The following is a 23,439-nucleotide window of genomic DNA, read 5'->3' as shown; positions in this document are numbered from 1 at the left end:
AGCCAGGTCTCAGAACCAGGTTCCAGCTGGTGGACTGATCTTACCCTGGTGGCGCACCCCGGGACTGGGGAGTGACTTTGGCCCCAGGGGATCGACCCAGGGAACGGATGCTATACAAGAAGGAAGGCTAGCTGAATCTGCTGTGGCCAGCAGGTGGCGCCAGAGCCCCAGCAGCCATTCCAGAAATGGATGCAGGTAGCGGGGACAGGTGATGGCCAGACTGGTGTGTCCAGGCTGGGGAAAGGGTGTCCCTCCGTGACAGCCCGTCTTTCCTTGTCTGTCCTGGAACTCACTAGGGACGCGCGGCGGGACATGCGGCTGAGCGGCTTGGGCAAGGCCGGACTCTCCAACTGAAGCTTCTGCAGGAACTCCGGAGGCAGGCGGATGTCCGTGGGCAGAGAGAGCCTCTTGCTGATGTCCTGCAGGGATCAGGACCGGAAAGCAGGGACACCATGCTTGCTCTCAGGTAGAGACTGCTGTGGGGCCCTCGTCTCTCACCCTGGGCGCTGCAGAGCAGCCCTCAAAGGCCCCATCCAGGATGGGTGCAGTCAGCCCATAGGCATGAATGCCAGGGGCTGCTGCGTGCCCTTGGGTACTCCCTCCCGCTCTGAGCCTGCAGACACGGAGTCCATAAGCACGCTTTCACATACGGGGACACCCGCCAGTCCCTGGTGGTACAAGTGGCTACATGCTCAGTTGGGGGTTCAAATCCACCCAAAACACCTCAGACGCAGCAGCTGGCGGTAATCTTGGAAAAGACCCCAGGTGCTGGAAGCCCAGTCGGCTACATTACTCCTCTGACGGGCAGGATCGTCACGAGGTGACTACTCCCAGTGCATGTGAGCATAACAGCGAAAACAATAGTAAATTGCTATGTACCTGGAATGTTCTACACTCTTAGCATCGATTAGGCCATTTAACCTCTGAGTGACCTTCTCTGGAGATGAGGAAACCCTGGTACGAAGGGGCTCAGCAACTTGCCAGCGGTTACATGCAGCACAATGGCAGCACTAGGAACTGAACCCATGAAGTCTGGCTCCGGAGCCAGTCACCTCCTGTGTACATGTCTCACCTCCATGGAGAATCGGCGCTGGTTCTGCCGCCGGTACTGTGTGCCAGGGGACAGCAGCCTTGGGTCCTCCCCACTGTCCGTGGGGGAGAAGGTGCTGGGCTCTGGCTGGGGGTCTCCGCCCAGTGGACCGAGCTGCAGGCCTAAGAGGGGGGCAGGGAGGTGTCAGGTCGCTTCCCTGTATGGAGGGAAGCCCGTGCCCCAATCCAGCCTGAACTCAGCAACCAGGAGCCCGAAGCAGTGGCGGCGCTGTCGCACAAAAGCAAGGGCAGGCCAGGGGTGCTTTGCGAGGGGGGGTCATCAAAGGTGGGAGAGGCTGGGCCCCTCACCCTCATTCCGGCGGTTGTGGAGTTGATTGAACTGCTCCGTGAACTCGGTCAAGGACTCCTCGATGGTCTCGGTGCGTGGCACGGACAGGGAGAAGCGGCGCTTAAAGTTCTTCATCTTGTTCATGGTCATCAGGGGAGGTCCTGGGGAGGGGGACCAGTGAGAAGCAGGCGACCAGGTGCAGCCCGCATGGCGCGTGCAGCCAGGGCTTGGCCGCATGGCCCAGGGCTGCAGAGGACAGGGGCTTTGGAGCAGGGCATGCTGGGAGCCAGGGGCGCCGTCAAACCTCGGGCCCCCAAGCAGAGTGAGCTGCCCACTGCACTGACCAGTGCAGCAAATGGTGGGTGCATGATGTCCCGACCACCTCGCCTCATCCCCTATCCCCACCGACGACATCAACCCCGGGGGGCTACAGCAGGCCGGAGGAAGGGCCAGCCAGTGTGGCAGGGAGGGCCAGAGAGAGAGAGAGAGAGAGAGAGAGAGAGAGAGAGAGAGAGAGAGAGAGAGAGAGAGAGAGAGAGAGAGAGAGGTCCCAAGCCAGCAGCTCTGCTGACTTGCATGTAAGACAGCATGCACATTAAAAGGCATGAGGCCTTGCCGGTGCCCGTGAGCCACCTGCCCAGCCTACTCCCTTCAGAGAAGATCCGGTTTGGACATTTCACCCAGCAGGCCTCTCTGGCTTGTCCTGGGAACCCAGGAGAAAGGGAGAAAGAGGAAATGAATGAAAGAGAGGAAGTTGGGCCTGAGCTAGCCCAACCCTATCACCTCTCAGGCTGAAGTTGGGGGGAGGGACAGGGACAGAAGCATTTGTAAAGGTCTAGCGCAGGGGTTCTCAACCTTCCTAATGCCGCGACCCTTTCATACAGTTCCTCATGGGGTGGGGACCCCCAACCATAAAATTACTTTTGCGGCTATTTCATTACTGTCATTTTGCTACTGTTATGAATCGGGTGACCCCTGTGAAAGGGTCGTTCGACTCCCAAAGGGATCGCAACCTGCAGGTTGAGAACCGCTGGTCTACTGGGAAACAGGCCCCAGGGAAGGGCAACCTGAGTGGGTCAGTAACCCCCTCTGCAGTAAGAGGGTGGGATTCTCCCTCAGGTCTCGCCCTGGCCAAAGGGCCCCCTTCTCTGCTGACTCCTGTGTCCTTGGAGCTGGAAGACCCTGGTCGGGGCCCCCAGAGTGAGTCCTGTCCCCAGAGACTCTGCCGTCTCCCTCTGCTCTGGGAGTCCATGAAGGGGCAGTTCTCCAGCCCCTCCCTTGTCCTGTTCTGCCCCACCACCCTGCATTGCAGCGGGACCCAGGTCTACCAACAAGGCATTAGGAGCCCGTGAGGGGAGGGGCCGCCCTGCACCCAGCACAGCCCACGCATCTCCTGGGGGATACTCTCGGGCCTGCCACTGGCCAGCACCCAGTTGCCAAGGCAACCAGGCCCTTCCTGAATCCTCCTGGTTTAAGGGATTATGGGTCAGTAACATGTTTGTTTTGCTCCGTGAACATGTCCTTCTGCCCTCAGCCAGCTTGGAGAGGGCCCTTTCTCTGGCCGGTGGGCTCCTGACTGCCCCCCACCAGCTAAGCTATGGTCCTCTGGCTCCCCAAAGCTCAGAGAGGATGTAGAACCAGGCTGTCTGTCTGTCCTCAGGCTGACAGGTCCTAAATAAAGCCTCATTCGGTTCAGTTCAACAAGCACCTAGTATGTACTAGGCTTTGTGCTGGGTACTTGGGGTCCTGGAGGAGCATAGGGCATGATCCTGATCCCCGAGGTGGTACAATGGTTCCTACCAACCACCAATGGCTGCCAACCCGAAGATGGCCAACCCAGCAGTGCCACAGGAGGAAAGACCTGTTGAGCTACTTTCAGAAGATGCCCCACCCACTGCCATCAAATCAATTCTGATGTATAACCACCCCACAGAGCAGCGGTTCTCAACCTGTACGTCGCGACCCCTTTGGGGGTCAAACACGACTTTTTCCCAGGGATCGACCAATTAATTCATCACAGTCGCAAAATTACAGTGATGAAATAGCAACGAAAATAATTTTATGGTTGGGGGTCACCACCGCATGAGGAATTGTATGAAAATGTCATGGCAGGAGGAAGGTGGAGAACCACTGCCGTACAGTTTCGGACCCACGTGGGTCCCAAGTTGGAGTGAACATGGAACCTGGTGTGGATTTTGGTTTATTTTCATGGAGGTGTTGAGTCTTTCTGCTGGTGATCCTGCTGCTGGGAGGGATCTGGGCCAGGCTCACACTCTGTCCATCCAGGGGCCAGCCACTCCTGGTGGCTCCACTCCCAGAGAGCAGGAGTGTGGACGTCCCTGAGCACAGACAAACTGTTCTTAACCTTGGCTGCTGTCAGATTCACTAGGCAGGGAAGGGGAGGGTGCTGGTTAAAATAAAGCAGATGCTTGGGCCTCAGTCGCCCCGTGGGGTTGTGAGTTCGGTACCGGGAGCAGGCCTTCTTCATCACATCCCCAGTGAGGGGGTCAGGGAGCCATGGCTGGGAAGCATCTGGGGTGCCCTGTCTGAACGTCTTCCTCCCAGGGACTGTGCTGAGGTGCTGGCTGGGGAGGGCGTGGGGTGCAGGCTGGACACGGCAGGAGGCACCCCCTTCCTCTCTCCTAAAGAAGGAGACAACAGACACATTGGTGGACAGGCACTGCTGCCCCTGGGCATGGCCACGGGCTGTCAGTTTGGGGGGTGGGGGAAGAGAGAGAGAGAAATGTGTGTGCAGCAAGGCAAGGCCTGAGAGAGCGGCCACACCCCCTTCTAAAAACAGGGCTTCCGCAGAAAGCTGTCCCGCAGCCTGGGATTTACAGCTGGGTAGATGGTCTGCGGCTCAGGAATCCATGGCAGTGGCCATAAATCTCCCTCCTGCTCACGCTGCCACTGGCTCTCACTGTGGGGGCTGAAGGGGAGCTGAGGCTCCAGGCTCACCTGCCCTCGCTGTGATTGGGAGCAGGCTCCTGGGGTGGGGAGCACTGAGCCAGGAGGGTGAAGCTAGGGGTAGCTAAAGGGGTGGGTAAGGACACAGAAAGATGGGCACCGGCTGCCCTCCACCCACTTCTGAGAAGCGCCCAAGAGGAAATGGCTGTCATTCCAGGAGGAGGGATGGAGGGCAGATGGAGGGATGGACTTCCTGATGGTGGCAGGGGAGCAGGCAGCTGGGGGTGGCAACTCTCTGTGCTGGAGACAATGGGGGCATTGAACAGGGTGGGGTCTGGGTGTGACAGGGCAGCCGGGCAGTGAACACTCTGTTGTTCCCTGGTCGACCCATACGATGCCTGCAGTCACTTTTCCCTCGGGGGACTCAGCTCCTTAGATGGGGGGAAGGGGGCTTGGGGGAAGGGAGACAGGAAAAAGGCCTGTCACCTTGGTGCTGTCTGCCCCTCACCCCCAACTGGAGACAGAGGGCTCAGTGTGACCCTGCCTACGGCCAGTCCAGGGTTGGGCACAGCACGGCCTTTGTCCCCAGGCCAGGGAGCCATCTGGGGTTGTCCCCGGACAACTGGTGCCAGGGGAGCGGGAGATGGGCGTCTAGAGATGCTGGCTCTGCTGGGGTGGGCACTGGAGCAGAGTCCTCCTGGGGGGGATGTGGGTGGGGGCAGGCCTACCCTCCCACCTGCTCCCCAGGGAAGCTTGTATAGCTTCTGGCTAGCTGCCGGTCACTTCCTCCTGGGCCCAGGACTTCCTGCTGGTACCAGAGAGCGAGTGGCACAGGGGTGGGGGTGGGGGTGGGGGTGGAGATCAGGCTGTCTGGAGGCCCAGGCCTCTGTGGGCCAGGGCAAGAAGCTCAGCTTCCATAAGGCCAGAGCTCTTTCATCATCCATGCCAACCCTCCAGGTCGCCGACACTCAGAGAGAGGTACTGTCTTGCTGGGACAGACCCCCCACTCTAATCTGTGGGCCATTGCCAAGTATACCAGCTCCAAGACCCCCTTCCCCCTTTCTCCTGGCCCATGGGAACCTCTGGGACCCAGGTGTGGGTGGTGGGGGGTGCGCCGCTCTCTCAGCCTGACACTTAAAGCCAGGCAAACCCAGGTGCGGACTCCGACCCTGCCATTAACACCTGATCTCTAAGCCCCTCTCCAGGCAGGTGTCACAGAAGAAATGCCCGCCTGCCATGCACTATCCTGGACCACAGTGACGCCACACACGCATCCCTCTTCCCCTCATCTGCACTGGATGCTGCTCCACGCCAGGCACCTTGCTGTCATGCCGCTGCTGTCACAGGCGGCCCTCGAGGGACAGGGTCCCCGGGGGGGCAGAACAGAACTCCCCCACAGGGTTTCCGAGTCATCTTCGCAGGAGCAGCTCTCTCTCAAGGACACTCAGCTCACCTGACTGCCAGCGACCACCCGGGACAGGGTAGAACCGCCCCTCTGAGTTTCCGAGACTGTAACTGCTGTGGGAAGTCTCGTCTTTCTCCTGAGGTTGATGGTTTAGAACATTAGCACGTAACCACCATGCCACTGGGACTCTGGGCAGACCGAAGCCTCCACTTTCAGCAGCAGCCAACCACATCCCCGGAACACCATCGGCGCACTGCTTCGGGCCCTGGGGACTCCACCAGAGAAGGAGACAGATGTTAGGCCTGCCCACAGGGCGCTTGCTTTCCTAGGAGGGGAGGTGACAGATCCAAAGAAAAATGCCCAGATAAACAGATAAAGCCTACAGTGTGCAAGAGGGTAAAGCAGGCAGGAGGGCGGGCAGAGTCACCCCTCCACTCGGGGCGATCAGAAAGGCCTTTCTGAGGACATGCTTTGAGGAACTGGTCCAAGTAGGCGAGGGGGTTAGTCAGGTGGAACCCTGGGCAGGCAGGTGGGTGGGGAGCAGCAGGGGCAAAGGTCTGAGACAGGAGCGCTGGGGTGTGTCCCGGAATGGCCAGTGGGAACCCTACGGGGACATGGGGGCATTTGGGCAGAGGTATGATAGGACCCCATGCAGCTTTTCGGCTGACCATGCTGAGAAGGTGAGCAAGGGGTCCAGCCTGGGGGCTGCAGGTGAGAGATAGTGGCTGGGGAGCAGTGAGGGGCGTGGAGGGGAGCCAGAGGGGTCCAGGGTTTTTGAGAGGAGTCCAGCAGGATGCTCAGACAGTGCAAGTAGGTGTGGAGTTTAGGTGGGAGGAGCAGGCAGGCAGGTGGTGTGTTCGTGCGCCGCACAGGGACTGCGTCCTTCAGTGCTTGCTCCTCACCTCTCCTTCTCTCAGATGCACAAACGTGCACCCCCCCCCAGACATACTCCATCCAAGCCCCCTCACAGAGTCCTTATGGCCAGTGAGGTGGCTTGGGACCCCAGTGGCTGAAGGATAGACGGGCAGTAGGGAGCATGGTCAGTGACCAGCAGTCTCAACTACTGCACTGAGAGGGACAGGTCCCAGGTCAGGGTCCCCACCAGGGAGAAAGAGGATAAACTCACTGCCATCAAGGCGATGCTGACTCAAAGTGACCCCATAGGACAGGGTAGAACTGCCCCTGTGGGAATCCGAGATGGGAGCTATAACTCTTTATAGGAGTAAAAGCCTGTCTTTCTCCTAAGGAGTGGCTGGTGGTTTTGAACCGCAGACCTTGTGGATCACAGCCCAGCGTGTAACCATGACACCACCAGGGCTCCTCCTTCACCTGGGAGAGAGCATGGACTGGCACAGCTGGGCAGGGCCACGCTGGCTGGGATCCAGGCTGTCCCAGGAGGTGGGAAAGATGCCCAGAGCAACCCAGCCTGGCTCTGGCCACAGGCAGGGAGTAGAGGAAGGCCTGCCTGCTCGCCAGCCCGCTCGCCCGTCCGGGGGGTTGGAACACCCCCAGAGCCCCTGGCCTGGAGACCTCAAGGCAGAGAGGGAGTCTGGCCAAGGACACAGTCAACCAGGAAGGAGCTGCCACCTCAGAGAAATGCTGCTTAGGGGCCTGTAGAAAGAGCAGGAGAGGTCAGCTTCAATTCTTAACCTCTAGGTTCCACGAGTCCCCTGGTGATGGGGGGAGGGGGGAGAGAAGGGAGTGGGGTTCCCTTGCGTTTACCCTGAAAAAGAAAAAGGCCTTTTCTCCTGGCTGTGGAGCCCCTGGGTGGGATAAACACCAAGAAGTTGGAGGATGCAGTCTTCCCAGAAGTGCCTTGGAAGGAAGGCCTGGTGACCTGGCTCTTGAAAGACCAGCCGATCGAAAACCCTAAGGAGCCCTGGTGACCCTGTCTGGTAAGGGCTGGACTGCTGACCACAAGGCTGACCCTCGGCAGCTCCCAGGGAGAGAGAGGAGGCTACCCACTCGAAGGCAGAGGGTCTGGTTTGGGGAGCACCGTTTTCTAGGGCACACCATGAGTTGGAGTCAGCTTGGTGACAACAGGACCCCCCAGCCTGCTGGGTCCTCCTTGCTCTCCGGCGCCACCCCTCCCCGTGCCCCCCACACGAGCTCTGTGCCAGGAAGCACACTCGCATGCTGTACTGGCTTCCTGGGCTTTAGGAAGCATCCTGATCCCCCAGGACCACCAGGTGTTCAGAACCCCAGAGCCCAGAGGGTGATTCTCCCCGGGGCTCTCTGACCCTCTGGCCCCTCACTGCACAAACCTGTACCACCTCCTGTGCTCCAGGCCAGGTGAGGTGTTTCCCCAAGTGCTTCCTTCAGGTGGGTTTCCCACCTGGAAGGTCACTGGGACAGAAGCTGAAGAGGACCTCTTCCAGTTGTCTGTCCAGCCTGGGGCCCATGCCCAGGTGCTCGCCCCGTTGATAGTAAGCCAAGCCTGCCCACTCACTTGTGTTTACTTGCTAATCTGTAGGGAGCAATCCCTCCCCCCCAGCCCCCCCCCAGTTTTCCCACAAGCAAGCCCCTGCATACCTTTGCACAGGGGAATGCGCCCCCACGGGCAGGATGCCCTCTGCCTCCTGCTCCCAGGTCCCTCCTCAACCACTCAGCTACTTTGGGCCTCTGGTGCGCAGCAAAGGAACTAGAGACCACGGCTGATCAAGTCTGCCCACGTCACCCTTCAGACGCTGCTCCCTCCTCCCGCAGCACGCCTGCCGGGAGCCGAGATGCAATCTCTTCCTTCATCCTCTAGCTGACCCTGCCCTGCACAGCCCCAGGCAGTCCTGAGTCCAGCACAAGCCTCAGGGGAGGCAGTCACCCCTCGGCTGCCTGCCGAGCAGCAGAACCCGGACCCTCACCCCACTGGGCCAGAACTGAGGTGGACATGACAGGCCTGCCAGGGAGCAAATGCCCTGCATGCAGGGGGGCGCTCTGGAGAGTCCCACGGCTTCTGTTCGCAGGGCATGAAGCTGGCGGGAAGGCCTTCCAGGAGCAAAGACATCTCTGCAGGATGGGCAGAGGTGAAGCGTCTGGGGCTCGAGGTCACCTATGGTCATGGCAAAGGCACTACTGACCCTACGATGTCCTGCGATGACTGGGAAATGTCCCACAGGGAGGGCCACCTGCTGCCCAGCCTGTTCTCAGAGCCTCTGCTGTCTGCCAGCTCAGAAGAAATCCCAGAGGGGCCGCTTGTTAGCGCTGTGACCTGGGAAGATGGCCTGCTCTTCAGTCTGCTTGTCTGCTAACTGGGGAGAACGCCTAATCCCCAAGGCAGCCCTAACAGGCTGCTGGATGTCCACGTTTTAAAGGGTTTTCTGGTTAAAACCCTTCAGCCTGGACACTGCCCACAGGACAGAGTGCAGACTCTGTGCCCATCAGATCAAGCTTCTGGGGCTTTGGTCACCCCATCTGCTTCTGGAGTGCCACCCCAGAGCCCAATTGTACTTGGCCTTCCCAGAATAAGCCACGCTTGCACTCCATGCCGTTCCACACACTGGTGGCCTGGCCCAGGAGACCCTTCCTCCTAGTCCCCTCTTGGCAGAACCACATCAAACTCCACTCAGCCTTGCCTCCCCTGATTGTGGGGGATGGCCATGCCCCTTCCTCCAGGTAGAGGGCCAGGCTGCCGCCCCCCCCTCCCATAGTAGTGATGCCTACTCTCAGAAGGCTGTGTTGGAACTGTGTTCATCACGTTTGTTTCCCTGGCTCCTTACATGAGGAAGGAGCCTCCAGGGGTTCAGGATTTGCCTTCATGTGGAACAAGGGCCAAACGCATCCATTAGCCCATCTCCCAATGGCTTCTGGAAGCCTCTTTCCTCTACAATAAGCAGTGAGCCCCGTGAGGACAAAGATCGTCTTTCAGTCGCTTTTCAAGGGCACACTGTCTGTGTGCACTAAATGGTAGCTCCCTTCTTATGGATTGAATTGTGTCCCCTTCCAAATAGATGTCACCTGAGCCAGGCCTGTGTCATGTCATTATGTTTCCATCTTGTGATATGATGTAATTATCCTCTGTGCTGTAAATCCTAACCTCTGTGAGGAAAATAGGGGCTGGAGAAGATGTGAATGAGCAGTTATGTACATGAAGTAAGTTAAAGCCTCAAAGAATCCATCTCTTATGAGCTAGCTATAAAGGAGATTAAATAGAGTGGGCGGAAATCACTTCCACCGAGAAAGAGGAGCTGGGAGGAGAATACATCCTTGGGACTCTGGGGTCCCTGCACTGGACCCTCTAGAGTCTAGACCCGGAGACAACATTGTAACACTGGGCACAGGGAGATAGGAAGAAAAGGAAAAAGCAGAGAAGGCAGAACCAAGAGACTAGCAGGAGATGGCATATCCCAACTTACGGAGTCAGAAAGCTGAATGCCTTCAGGCAGGAGACATGCTGGCAGAGCAGGGTGCCTCTTGGAACCCTTGTCAGTGCAGGGCAGAGGCTAGGCCGGGAGCTGGAAGTCAGAAGAGAGTCCTGCCTCTCAGCTGGCTGAGCAGCTGCTCTGACTGAAGAACTGTATCCTAGGTGTTTCTGATCCTGAATTGTAACTTGTTAAGCCAGGGTACTCATGGAGACCCTATAGCACAGAGTAGAAAGGCTGCTAAGGGTTTCTTTCTTCTTTTTCAAACATTTATCATTATTATTTTCTAATCATTATATTAGGAACTCTTACAGATATCATAACATTTGTTGAGGGCTTCTGAGGCTGTAAATCTTTCCCAGATCAGGATCCCTCATCTTTCTCTTTCAGAGCGTCTGGTAGGTTTGAACTGCCGTCATTGAGGGTAGCAGCCCCAAGCCACCTGGGCACTGAGTTGGAACAGGAGGCAGTGAGTTTGGCTTTCTTGCTGTTTGAACGTCAAGGTACAAGCAGATCTCCAAGGACTCCAGGAAAGGAGACTGACTTTCTTCCAGGGCTACTATGGAGAGGAAACCTCTCCTACATCGGGTTCTCTGAATGCAGAAAGCCAGCCGCTTACCCTGGCACCTTACCAGAGATCCGAATGGACCAAATCAGCGGTTCTCAACCTGCGGGTCCGCCCCCCTCTCGGAGTCTAACGACCCTTTCACAGGGGTCACCCGATTCATGACAGTGCTGAAGTAGCAACAAAAATAAATGGATGGTTGGGGGGTCACCACCACATGAGGCACTGTCTGAAAGAGTCACAGCATGAGAAAAATTGAGAACCACTGCTCTCGATGGTGGTGAGAAACTCGAGAAGCATGTTTGCCGAGAGCCAGACACTCATGGTCTTCCCGTTCCAGCAGTACTGGATGACTAAGACACTTCTTTCCATGGTCAGGTAGGCCAGGGACTCCCCTCTGGGCTCATCCTCTCCTGGACAGGGCTCTGGAGTCCCTGCATGGTGCAAAGGGTTAACGTGCTCTGCTGCTCACGGAAAGGCTGGAGCTTTGGGTCTGCCCAGAGATGCCTCGGAAGCAAGGCCTGGTGATCTGCTTCCCCAAGACGACCACCGCGGCCGCCGCCACCGCCCACTCTACCCTGCACTCGGGGTCTCTATGAGTTCCAACTGCCTCCGGCAGCTGCTGAGCTAGGGCCCACGCACTGGCCTGGCTCCTGCCTTCTGTCTCAACCCCAGACTCCCTAGATGTGCCCCCAACCAGGTGCAGGAGGCGCTGCATGACCACGACACGCTATCGACTGCCCAAGCAGGACATGTGGCTCTCTGGGCTGTCACTGTTGGTCTGCTTCCCTCGTTTGCCCACGAGCGTCTCAAGGGCAGGCCCGAGTCTGATCCATCATGATCTTCTCAGGGTCTGACACAGGCCTGGCCTGTGGAGAAGCCTCAGACGGTTGGCCGGTAAACACGACACACAAGAGCTGTGAATTGGGGCTCCCGGGGGCCTTCTGGGGGCAGGAACGCCCCAGGGGACTCCAGGTCCTGGGGATGGGGGCACTGGGGGCCCCAGCTGAACTCCCAGTCCTCCTCCTTCAGCTCAGCCCTGGGTCCCAAATGGTGAGGGCGGAGCCATGAAATGGGGGGCTGTTAGAAAGAAAGCAACAACTCCCAGGTGAGGTTCCTGGGGGTCCTGCTCAGGGAGGGATGGAGAGGGGTTGGGGACCACACAGGCATGGAGTGGAGACCTCCAGGGCCTGGGGGGGATGGTCTTGATAAGTCCAGAAGCCCCCTTCGCAGGGCCTGGCCCCCACAGCACCCCTCCCAGCCCCTCTGTGGCGTGCTCCACGTGAACCCCATGGGGCCCCGTTTGCCTGCATGAAGCTCACGTATGGAGGCATGTGTGTCACCATCTGGTATTTTCTCCAGATCCTTTTGGGGGACCTGGCCTCGTCTGTAGTATTGGGGGAGGCTCTGGGTTTCTAAGTTGGGGTAAAGTGTCCATGAAGATGGAGGAAGGGGCCAGTGTGTCCAAGGCTCCCTCTCAGACATCCCCGGTACCGGAGCCCCTTCTCCGTGGCCGGGAGCAGCCCCTATTCTAAACCTCCAGGGAAGCTTTCACGTGCCCAGTGCTCCCGAATTCCCAAGCCTTAGCCGAATCCCAAAGGCTCACATCCCCTGCTTCTCCGTGCGCTTTGGTGCAGATGGCGAAGCCCCCACTGTCCAGAGAGCAAGGAGGGGAAGGAAGCAGCCGCTGCCTGTCTGCCACCCCTCCACCGCCCTCCTGGCCTACCACGCTCCTTGGTGGCTGTCGTGGGACCTGACCTCCCATGCCGGCTTTAGCAACGGCGCCACTGTATGGCCTTTAGGCCGCGGGCATCCCTGGGGACCTCTGAGTCTCATGGGTAGGAAGTGGGGGCGGGGCAGACTTCCCGCATCCCCACATCATATTCCTATTTATACTCCTCTCCCCAAAGAGTTTGGCCCACACGGCCCCAAGCCAACATTCTGGCAGGAACGGCAGGCCAATCTTCTGCCACCTTTCCCCTTCCCACTCAACCTCGAAGAACAGCTCCACATCCCCCCAGCAACAGTCCCATTGGGCTACTCTGTGCCCAGAGCCATGTGGAGTGCCCCCTTGGCCTCCCTCCCACCAGGCTGGGCCCAGGCGGCCATTCCGGTCTAGAATGTCTCCTCGGGCCCCTCCCCAGCTTCTCAGTCCTTCCCGTCCATCCCCCAAGCTTGCTGGGGGAAGCCATGAACATCTCACAGCTCCTCCGCTGTCCCCCCAGCTATCCTGTGTCCATCACCCACCTGACGGGTGTTCAGGGCCCCGGGGGGTGGGGGCGCACCAGTTACTCAGGCACTTCTTGTATAACATCTGCCTTTGTGAGACCCTGGTCCCAGCCTCTGCCTCCCTCTGCCTCCCCTCTGCCTCCCACCTCCACTCCCTGGGCCTCCATGATAACCTGGCCCTCCTCTGCCGGCAGCTTCACTTCCTGGCACTGCCATTCCCCAGAGTTCCTCTTTGGCCTTTGAATCTTCCCCTTTGACACGTTATTTATTCCAGGGTGAGCTCATCCTGCCCCGTGGTGGAAGCCACCACTCACATGCCAGTGACTCCCTGATTCAGAGTGCTATCCTTGACAAGTGACCACAGGTACCTCTGTCTGCCTGGCCCCCAGGGCCTGAGATGGTTCCAAGGCAGTCCTCCCCTGAGATGTGCTTTCAGGTGAAAAGGGTAGAGGTAGGCAGCGTGTGCTATGGGTCTCATCCCTCCCGGGGTGCCAATAAAGCAAGGCCTGGCCATCGCTTTCCAAGGTAACCACCAAGAAGACTGGCTGATGGCTTGGATCCACATCCACTCCACTCTCCACCCTTTGGTTGCCTGCTGAGAGGTGAAATTGACTTGCAACCAACACCGACATAGAGGGGGTACCCCCCCCCCACAAACCCTGGAATTCCCTCCCAAAAGTCATGCATTAATGGTTTTTTTTACAAAACAAACTTAACACCTTCAAAGTACTCTTTGTGACAATACATTTTGTTGAATCTGCGATTCTATTCTTGGAAACATTTTTCAAGCTCATCTGTTTGGATGGCTGACAGCACTTCCCTCGCTTTTTTTCTGCACCTCTTTAATGTACAAAGATCACTGTCTTTTCATGTCCCTCTTCATTCTCAGAAACAAAAAGAAGTCACACGGAGTGAGGTCCGGTGAGTAAGGTGTGCGGGGCAAAACAGGCATGCTGTTTTTGGCCAAAAAAACTGGTGCACTGAGATGGCTGTGTGATCAGGTGCATTGTCATGGTGGCAAGACCAGTCTCCCGTCTGCCACAAATCAGACCTTTTTTGTCGCACACAGTTATGCTATCTTTTCAGAACCTCTAAGTAGAAAGCTTGATTAACAGTCTGACCTGGTGGAACGCACTACGAGTTGACATTTTCTTCCCTTTGGGAAGTTGACAGACGTCCAGAATGAGGTCTGTCATCAATTGACATTTCACCTTTTTTGAAACAAGAAAACCACGTGTACACTTGAGTTTTTCTTACAGTACTGTCCTTGTAAGCTGTGTTCAACATCACCACAGTTTCTGCGGTGTTTTTCCTGAGCAGGAAACAAAATGCCACAGCTGCATGCCCTCCTCACTAATCGGCCACCACCAAAAATCAAGGTTTGAGCAAAACTGCTTTTACAAAAAAAATTCACTGTGACCAGAGAGAACCTTTCCAGGGACACCACTGGGTGCACTAACTCAGAGCGAGTTGCTCTATGCTGGCCTAGCGGGAAAAATGCGTACTAAGAAAGCTTCGCTCTGCCCAGTGCCATTCTGTTTTTTGGGGGTAGCCCCTCTGTACATGCCCCAAAGGAAACCAAGCCCATTGCAGCCACATTGCTACTGTCGCATGGAGACCCAGCGCATCGCAGAGGACAACTGCTCTGTAAGGGCTTCGAGCTGTGATCTTTCGGCAGGAGCTTGCCAGCCCTTCTTTCACAGCATGGCTGCGTGGGCTCAAAGCAGGACTGTAAGTCAACAGCCTGCAGAGAATTTGCCTCTCCAGAGATCCTGAACCCAAATCTGTAGTTTAACAAGATCCAGGCCTAAGAATCAACAGGGCCCTGAGGGTGGAGTATTACACACTGGGCTGTGATCTACAAGGTAGGCAGTTCGAATCCACCAGCTACTCCAAGGGAGAAAGACGAGGCTGTTTACTCCCATCAAGTTACCCTTTCAAGGGGGAACTGATTACAAGGATCCACATGTGACCTCCTCCCTGGGAGATGGACGGCAGAGAAGGGGGGGAAGGGAGACTCCGGATAGGGCAAGATATGAAAAAATAACAATCTATAAATTATCAAGGGCTCATGAGGGAGGGGGGAGTGGGGAGGGAGGGCAAAAAAAAAGAGGACCTGATGCAAAGTGGAGAGCAAATGCTTTGAAAATGATTAGGGCAAAGAATGTATGGATGTGCTTTATACAATTGATGTATGTATATGCATGGATTGTGATAAGAGTAGTATGAGCCCCTAATAAAATGTAAAAAAAAAAAAAGAAAGTGATATGACTTATGTTACGGCAAATTCAGAGAAAAAATAATACAAGTTAGTATTGTTATTGTTTATAAAGAAATATAGGATTAAAATTAAAATAATTTTTTTAAAGTTACCCTTTCAGAAGCTCATGGGGGCAGTTCTACCCCTTCCTACAGAGTCACTGTGAGTTGGCTTTGACTCGGAGGCATAAGAATCACTTGGGCATCTATGAGGATGCCCCGGGGGACCTTGTTAAACTGTACATTTGAATCAGGCATCCACCAGGATGAAAACACAAATTCACAGCCAGGGGTCAAACCAGAATGAACCCTGGTTCCACCTGCCAACGTTTAGGGTGATGGATAGCCAAGTGTCATGTGTCATACGCGTCCCCATATAAAGACACAACCCTCCATGATCCAGAAGGAGAACTCGAAGTGTGAGCAGCAATTATCTCTGGTAATAGAATTACAGGTGATTTTAATGCCCCCTTTCATTTATCTGCACTTTCTAATTTTTCATGATGAACACGCATTGCTTCCATAAGCAGAAAACAGGAAGAGTGCTTTCTAAACGAAGAGAAGCGTCTTTTGGGTGGATCAGCTGGAGTGGTGTAGTGCTGGGGCAGGGAGCATGACAATGGCGGTGAGCGGAGGGGTGGTCCGCTAGAAAACCTTCTAGGTTTGGGGGGGCCATATGGTCTCTATCCCAAATTGCGATGCAAAAGCTGTCAGCGACAATATGTCCGGGCACGGGTGTGAGTGGGTGCCAGTCTAGATCGTCTTTTTCACAGCAGATGCTCCAAACATGCTCCTTGTTGTATTAATAACCGACTGGTGGCTGCGTGTGTGGTGGGAGCGCAGACTAAGGAGAGGGGGTGGGGCTCAGGGTGCATGGGGGGAGCAGACAGCGGAGGAAGCCTCCCCCCGCCCACAGAGTGGGAGATGAGCCTTTGATCTGAGACCTTTTAACAATAAACACGACACTGTGCATTTCGTATCGTTTTCAAGTGACGGGAACTCCTATTTTCTTCTGACTCTCTCCCCCATCCCCTCAAGCATTTAAAAATATAAATTCTATTCTTAACTCAGGGACAGTCTGGATTGGGCCGAGGGCTGCGGTTTTCCAAGTCCTGGCCCTAGAACATCCAATGCTGGGGAGGGGATTCATTCTGGCACCTACTTCTTCCACTGTGATCTGGCAGGAGGAGGCCTTCCAGGACCCCAGGCCTCTTTGGGGAGAGGCCCTTGTGCTCACAAGTATGCAGGGATAGCAGGTCGACCCTCTCCTGGGCCCTCGGAACACAGGCCTTCTTGTCAGTAGTCTTGGCAAAAGTTTGGCCTTTACTCCAGCAGGCTTGGATGGGGCTTTAGAAAGAAATCCCCTGACCTGTGTCCTGCTGTCTCAGGTGACAAGGTGAGACTCAGAATGAGGAGTGACCTTCCAAGGCCACCCAGGTGGGCAGAGTGGAGCTGAGGCCAGAACTGAGGGCATGTGACATTGAGCACCATGTCCTTTCTGCTACCCTAGGGCTGGGTGACCCAAGGTCTGCCCAAAGATGATGTCCCTGCCACTGGGCTCCATCGCCAGGTGTGTATGTGTGTGTCAGCTGCCCACTCAAGGCCCCTTTTCCCAGAGAAGGTGCCCTGGCAGGTCTGGCATCAGCCCAGCCCCAGCAAGTGGAGAGTGGTACCAGCTAGCAGGGCTCCAGGTCAGGGGCAAGGAGGCTCTGTTACCCCTCTCTTGGGCCCATCCTGAGTGTCCCGAGTGGCTTATGTCTACGTCATGAGGGATGAGGCCCTCTAGCACTGGACCTAGTGCTACCCTGCTGGGAGGACATGGGAAAAGACTCGTCTGTCTCCCCATGGCCCAGTCATCTTGGTTGGGGCGGCTGGAGGCCAGAGGAGAGAGGAGATTCTGGTGCTTAAGGGTCCGGGCAGGAAAGGTCAGGCTTAGTTAGGGAATCATGAGGGGCGGCAGGGAGGGAGGGGTCTCCATCTTCTTATGCCAAGACAGAGGGAGAGGGAGTCGACATGTCTTAAGAAGGGAATTTTCTTCTCAATTTGAGGTCTGAACCTTGGTTTCTACAGAGATCCTAACTGTAGAGAAATTCTGAGTAGGGGCCAGGGTACTGAGCAGGGCCAGATGTAGAATGCCCCCCACACACACTCACTCACTGCCATGGAGGTGATGCTGACTCACAGTGAGAACTTACCCTGCAAGTGCCTCTTAACAGAAGTAGAAAGCAGGTGGCTCTGAACTGCCGACTTTGTGGTAAACAGCCCAGGGTGTATCTGCTAGGTGACCGGGACTCCTTCGCCACATGCCACCACGCATCCCCAAGGACCCGAGCCAGGGTGTCCATTGACGCAGACTCTGGGAGGCCCCCCTAGTCTCTGAGTGGAGCTGTGCTCCACAGGCTTTCCCCAGGGCTGGCTTTGGGAAGGTGGATCGCCAGGCCTTTCTTGTGACATCCCTCTGGGTGGACTTGACCCCCAGCCTCTCAGCTAGCCACGAGGGCAGTCATAGTTTGCACTACCCAGGCCCTCCATCGTGGCGGGGTTGTTGTGTGGCGCCGAGCTGACTCCAGCTCACATCGGCCCTGCAGAACCGAGTAGAACCGCCCGGAAGAAGCAGGCCTGATCCATGGCACTGCTGGTGGATTTGAACCACTGACCTTTGGTCTAGCAGTAGCCAAGCACAGAACCACGGCACCACTGATGTGGGAGATGGTGAACACGCGCTGACTTGCATCTTGAGAGCCACATGAAGGAATAACATTATTCTCCCCATTTGACAAATGAGGATCCTGTAACTTGGGAGAGCAATTCACTTACCCTAAGACCCGTTCCTATGGAGAAGCAGAGGTGGCTGGAATGGCCCCCAAAGCCCCAGACTGCCCAAAGCCCTCCACCAGCCCCCCTGGGGCCATCTTGTCTACCCTCACGACTCCATTTCCAGGGAAGACATAACTGAGTGTCAGAGGGCAGCGAATCAGATGGGGGCCATTGTCAGGAAAGAGGATCGCATCCCTGTCCCACCAAAACAGCCACCGAACCAAACTGCTATCGAATCCACTGACTGCTAACAACCCTCTAAGACAGAGGAGAGCTGTTCCCTGGGGTCTTGAAGGAAAGAGGCAGCCTCATCTTTCTCCCGACGGGTGGCTGGCGGTTTCGACCTGCTGACTTGGCAGTTAACAGCCCACATTGTAGCCCACTGTGTTCTTGGGCTCCTTGTCCCCAACCAGGGCACCCCTGCTGGTCTCACCAGAGTCACTCATGCTGTCGGGCAACTGCAAGATCCTCTTCTGTTTAGCCACACCTCCCCCTTGTCACCCTCCCCGCAGGCAGAAGTGGGGAGATTGCAGGAGCTGCTGGGCTGGACTCTCTCTCGGACTGGAGGTCTAGCTGAGATGCGACTGTAGCCTTCCCTCTTCCCTACGTGCTGCTCAGCGGCCAGGCCGAGCTCCCAACTCCGCGGGATCTGAGGGTCCCAGGCCTCTGCCCAAGCTGCAGCGAGCCCTGCCTCGGAGGGACTCTGAGTTTGGCGTGTGTGCATGTGCGTGCGTGCTGCTAGAAGGGACAGGACAGGGCAAGGTAGCCTTGGTCTGCCCCCGCCTCCTGGAGACCAGAAAGTGCCCACTCAGCAGCTAAGGCCTGGAGGGTGAAGGCGAAGGGTTCAGGGATGGGGAGAGCCGGGGTCATAGTGGGACAGCGCCTCATTCCCTAAAGGGTGAAGCTAATCAGGTGGGTCTGGCTCCAGGCCAGCCACTCCCGCTCAGACAGCAGAGGAGAACAGGGACTTCGGTTAGTGAATCTGGAGAGGGTCTGGTACTCCAGGGAAGGAGGCTCGGCCTTGGGCTCCCTAAAGCAGGAGCTGCTGATTCACACACTCCCCATACCTGCTTCCCTGGTATTCTCTGGAAACTAGAAGGGAGGGCCCAGCACTGCACAAACTCCTGGTGCCCTCCCGGCAGGCTGCTTTCTTCTGCCCTCTCTGTCCTCCCTGCTTTGGAGAGTAGGCACGGCATGACCGAAGGGCCCAGCCTAGTGTGGGAACAAGGCCTGCCTCAGTCTCCCCTCTCATGCTGGGCACGTTACAATGCCTGGAAAAATCCTCTGAAGTAACAACTGCCACTACAGCTACGAGTATTGAACATCTGCTGAACAACCAGTAAGGAGCTCCGGCAGAGCAGTGGGTTACACTCTGAGATGCTAAGTATGAGGTCAGCAGTTTGAGCCCACCAGCTGCTCCTCGAGAGATTGAAAAGCTTTAGAGAGCCAAAGGGGGAAATTCTACCCTGTCATAGAGGGGCACAGTAAATAAAAGTTAACTCAATGGGGGTTGCATTTGAGTTGTTGGTTTGTGTGTATGTGTGTGCGTGTTTCAGTGCACCCAGTGGGAGTACCTGGGTCGTGCAAACAATGAAGTACTCAGCTGCTCACTGAAAGGTTGGTGGTTCCAGTCCACCCAGAGGCACATGGAGAAAGGCTAGCGATCCACCAGCCACTGTGCATTCATTCATTCCCTTCGGTCATAGGCCCCCGCTCCCTACTGTGGCTCCTAGTTCACAGACATGGAAATCCAGGCTGGGGATGATCTGGAGTTTGCTGGGAGTGAGGGTCACATAGCTGACACAAGTTCCCAGCAGAGTGACCCCGGAGAAGACAGTCCCTGTGGCAGGAGGGGCTGAGTCAGGCTCAGTGAGGAGCCTGTCCCCCTGGGCACAGGAAAGGCAGAGTGGGCAGAGAGTGACTGACCTCTGAGTCCCTGGGGAGAAGACACACTGCCTCAAAAGGCAGCTCTGTCACCTTGAGACCCCAGGGCAGGCTTTCTGCAGGAACCCAGATCCAATAGCTCTCAGCCCAGGACCCCCCCCTAGTTTTTCAACTGCTGTCCTCTCCTGTAACCCACCGAGCAGCCTGCCTCTGCCAGGCACAGGCCTCCTTGCTTGGAGCCCCACCCCCTCCCTGCGGTTGGCAGACTGGAGACCTCAGAGTGGCCTTGGGGCCCTCCCACTGCAGGGGCTGGGGTGAGGATTGGCAGGCGGGGTCAGCTGGAAGTGGGGATGAAAGTGGGTTGGGGACAGCTGGTCTCTTGGTTTCCTCACCTGTAAAATGGACTAAGAATACCCACTTCCTAAGGTGACTGTGAGGCTGTCCCAGTCAGTCCACAGGGGACATCTGAAATAAGGGAGCCCCCACAGAGGAAGTTCAGCTCTGTCCCATAGGGTCACTATGACTCAAAATCGACTCAATGGCAGTCAGTTTTGTTAAAAAAAATTTTTTTTAATAAAATAAGATAGCCCCATTAGGCAGCGGATGTAATGTGTTGAGGTCTACTCTGGCTCCTGGAGCCCTAGTACCTTTGGGGACAGGGGGCCCTGATCTGTGGCAGGGCAGTGGCAGCCAACAGGGAGATTCCTTGGAACTGGTGGTGAGTTTGGTTCCCGCACCCCCCAGGCTGCAAAGGTGGAAGCAGAAGGGGGGCACGGGCAGTTGCAGAAAAGGTAGCAGGGACAGAGTAGTCCTTGCTCAGGGACTTGGCTATGGCAAGGAGACTCCCTCTCCAGACTGCCTTCAGGAGGTTGACCCAAATCCTCTAAACCCAGCAGCCAGGTAAGGAATCGCCTGCCTGCCAGCCAGATGCCAGGGCATCCTCGAGGACGCTGTGCCCTCAGGTCAGTGTCCAGGAATGTGCGAAGTACCCGTGCCCAGTGGGGAATGCCACAGGGCCCTGCCAAACCTCACAGGGTGCTGACACAGGAGGGGCCAGCCGCCAGCGGTGGTGTCAGGGAGTCACGGGACTCAGGTCTGAACTGAGGTTGATGGGGGGCGCGCGGGCAGTGGCAGCCTCAAGGGTCTTAGAGAGACTCAGAAAGAGGCCACCAATGCCTATGAGGGTGTCCCGTCCCCCCCCCCCCCCCGCCCGCGCCGCGCCTTCCCCTGAGAAAATGAGTCACAGTCTACACAGTCGGACTCCCACCGCAGGCCGCCTGGGAGGCAGTGACAACCAGTCCTTGCCGGACCTCAGATATATATTCCAATCATTTCCCAATACCAGCAAGGAAGCCCGGCACACTCACCTCCTTTCCCACTGCGGCCCAGAGTGGTGGGTATGGTCTTCCCCAGAGAACCTTTCCCTCACACCCCTACCCCAGCAGGGCCAGCAGGGGGCCAGCAGGGGTTCAAGTGCCCTTCCAGGGGACGGGGGCTCCAGCAGCCCACCCCGCGGCCTGCCACTATGGAAACTTAACAAGAGCCCAGAAAGCCCTTCAACGCCAGTCCTTTCCCCTACAGGGATCCTGACCCCGACCCTCCCCAGAAGTCACGGCGCCCACCGGGACAGCAGCCAGTTCCAGAAGGAGAACGGAGGAGAACTTTGCTTTGTAGGGGTGCAGGCGGGAGCCCAGGGACCAGAGGGAGCCTCCCTGTGGGGAGGAGGAAGATCTGAGTAAGCACCGGGAACTTGGGAATGGCCTCTGCAGACCACCACGAACCCCCAAACACAGACACGCACGCCTTGAGGCCTCTGATCGCCCCACGTCGCTCCGGTATTTCCTTCCAACCTCTTGCCCCAGGGCTAAAGCAGACCTGCGCCTTTAAGAGCCGCGGGCTTTACCTTTGCTCGGTTTACCCGGCGCCGGGGTGCCCCCTCCTACGCCGACCACCCCCACACTTCTTCCCCCGCCGCCCGCCCAGCCAGCCGGGCGCAGCGCGGCACCCGCGGGACTCACCGCGCGTGTCCAGGGGGCTGCCGCGCGCAGCGCCCACCCGCGACGGCCAGGGTGCCGCGGGCTGAGCGCCGTGCCCTGCGCCCTACCCGGGTCCGCGCCCGGCTTGGGGCTGCTTCCCCAGCTCCGGAAAGGTGAGCGGCTCCCCCAGAAGCAGCAACCTGAGCTGGAGAAGGAGGAGGAGGTAAAAGGGGAGGGGAAGGGAGGGGGTGGAGGGAGGTGGGTAAGAAGGGGCGGGGGAGGAGGAGGAGGAGGAGGAGGAGAAGGGGGAGGGGAGAAGCCCGGCCCCCGCCAGAGTTTTTCACGTACAGGCTGACTCCTCCCCCTTCCCTCCCGCCTTGCCCACGGCCGCTGCCAATCCCCAGGGCTCTCGGTGCCCGGGTGCCCACCCCTTTCTCCCACTCTGAGAACCAGGGGCCGAGCGCCTCTTCCTGCTTCCTTCCCAGGCCTGGCCACCGCTGGCCCTCGGGCCGTCCGGGGCTGGGTCACTCCTGGCGTGGAGCCAGGGGACCAGGGATGATTTGCTGAGAATGCTGGTCTCCAAATACAGCCCTCTGCCTTCCCAGGTTAGGGCCTAGCCGTGAACATGTGGACAATCAATCCCATTTGTCATTTCCCTCTTTAGAGTCCTGGGACTCAGTGCCCTGTCCACTAGGCTTGTCACTTACCTTTAAGAGCAGACTCCCCACCCCTGTTGACCCCATGTCCCCAGGGTCAGAATGACACCCTCTCTACCAGCCTCCCTCCTATTTCCTATCCTGAAGGCTATTCCCTTTGTCCTTTGGAATGAAGCCACAGGCCAATGAAGAGTCCTCCTAGAAGCCAGGCCGAGTGCAGGCTGCCTCATTGTGCTTTTGCCTGCTGAAAGGGGTTGTAGCAGTTCTGCTCTCAGCAGGTCTTTCCCCAGGAGCCTGTGCTCACTGTGTATCTGTGTCGTAGTTTGGTAATTCTCACAATATTTCAAGCTTTTCCCTCATGCTACTACACACTTAACAGACCATGTTATAAGAAGGACTTTTGTCTGCCCCAAGAATCCAAAACAAAATCATGTGGCTGACTATTCCCATACCGCTTTACTGCGGTGGTTGGGAACCAACCCGCAGTGTCTCTGAGGCCGCCTGCAGCTATTGCTAATCCAGCTCTTGTTCCACAGATAAGGGGAAACTGAGGAACAGAAGGGAGAGGGCACAGGCCCAACTCCCACCAGGAGTGAGTGTCAATCTAGGAACTGAGCACCAGTCAATGGCCACTCCACCCACATCCTGGGATCGAAGGCAAACTGGAGTAGCCCAGAGGATCACAGCGCCCATCTGGGCTCCAGCCAACCTGCTGCCGCCTAGAGGCTGGGAGTGGGGGAGGTGGTGCTGGAGCACCTGATCCCAGTCTGTGTCCCCTGCAGTCGGGGCCTGGCAGGGAGGGGTCTCAAGAAGGGTGTGGCTACTCCTCTCCATACTGCCAAGCAGATGTGACAACCACTCCTTAGGGCTTAAGCTTTGATCATGGGTCTTTCCCATGGGGAATGGGTGGTTGAGAATGCAGACTGAACGCAGCCCTCCAGCCGTGCACCATGGATGTGATCAAGCCTGCAGCGCAAGCTATCCACGGGAGCTAGCAAACCAAAACCA

The 23,439-nt window shown here is 57.1% G+C and overlaps 1 protein-coding gene across 1 annotated transcript in view; it reads right to left on the bottom strand.

Moving 5' to 3' along the window:
- CDK18 (cyclin dependent kinase 18) overlaps positions 1-22,015 on the bottom strand; it is a 29,468-nt gene extending 7,453 nt beyond the window's left edge. The window contains exons 1-4 of the mRNA XM_075529354.1: positions 21,818-22,015; positions 1,399-1,539; positions 1,073-1,212; positions 294-419 (exon numbers count right to left, since the gene is read on the bottom strand). Coding sequence (XP_075385469.1) covers positions 294-419; positions 1,073-1,212; positions 1,399-1,528 — 396 coding nt within the window. The 5' untranslated portion in view covers positions 1,529-1,539; positions 21,818-22,015. The remainder of the gene's footprint in view (positions 1-293; positions 420-1,072; positions 1,213-1,398; positions 1,540-21,817) is intronic.
- Between the last annotated feature and the right edge of the window lie 1,424 nt (positions 22,016-23,439).

Source organism: Tenrec ecaudatus, chromosome 1 (genome assembly GCF_050624435.1).
Source record: "Tenrec ecaudatus isolate mTenEca1 chromosome 1, mTenEca1.hap1, whole genome shotgun sequence".
Taxonomy (NCBI): Eukaryota; Metazoa; Chordata; class Mammalia; order Afrosoricida; family Tenrecidae; genus Tenrec; species Tenrec ecaudatus.
The sequence above is the reverse complement of the archived record's forward strand: the minus strand, read 5'-3'. Positions and strand labels throughout refer to the sequence as shown.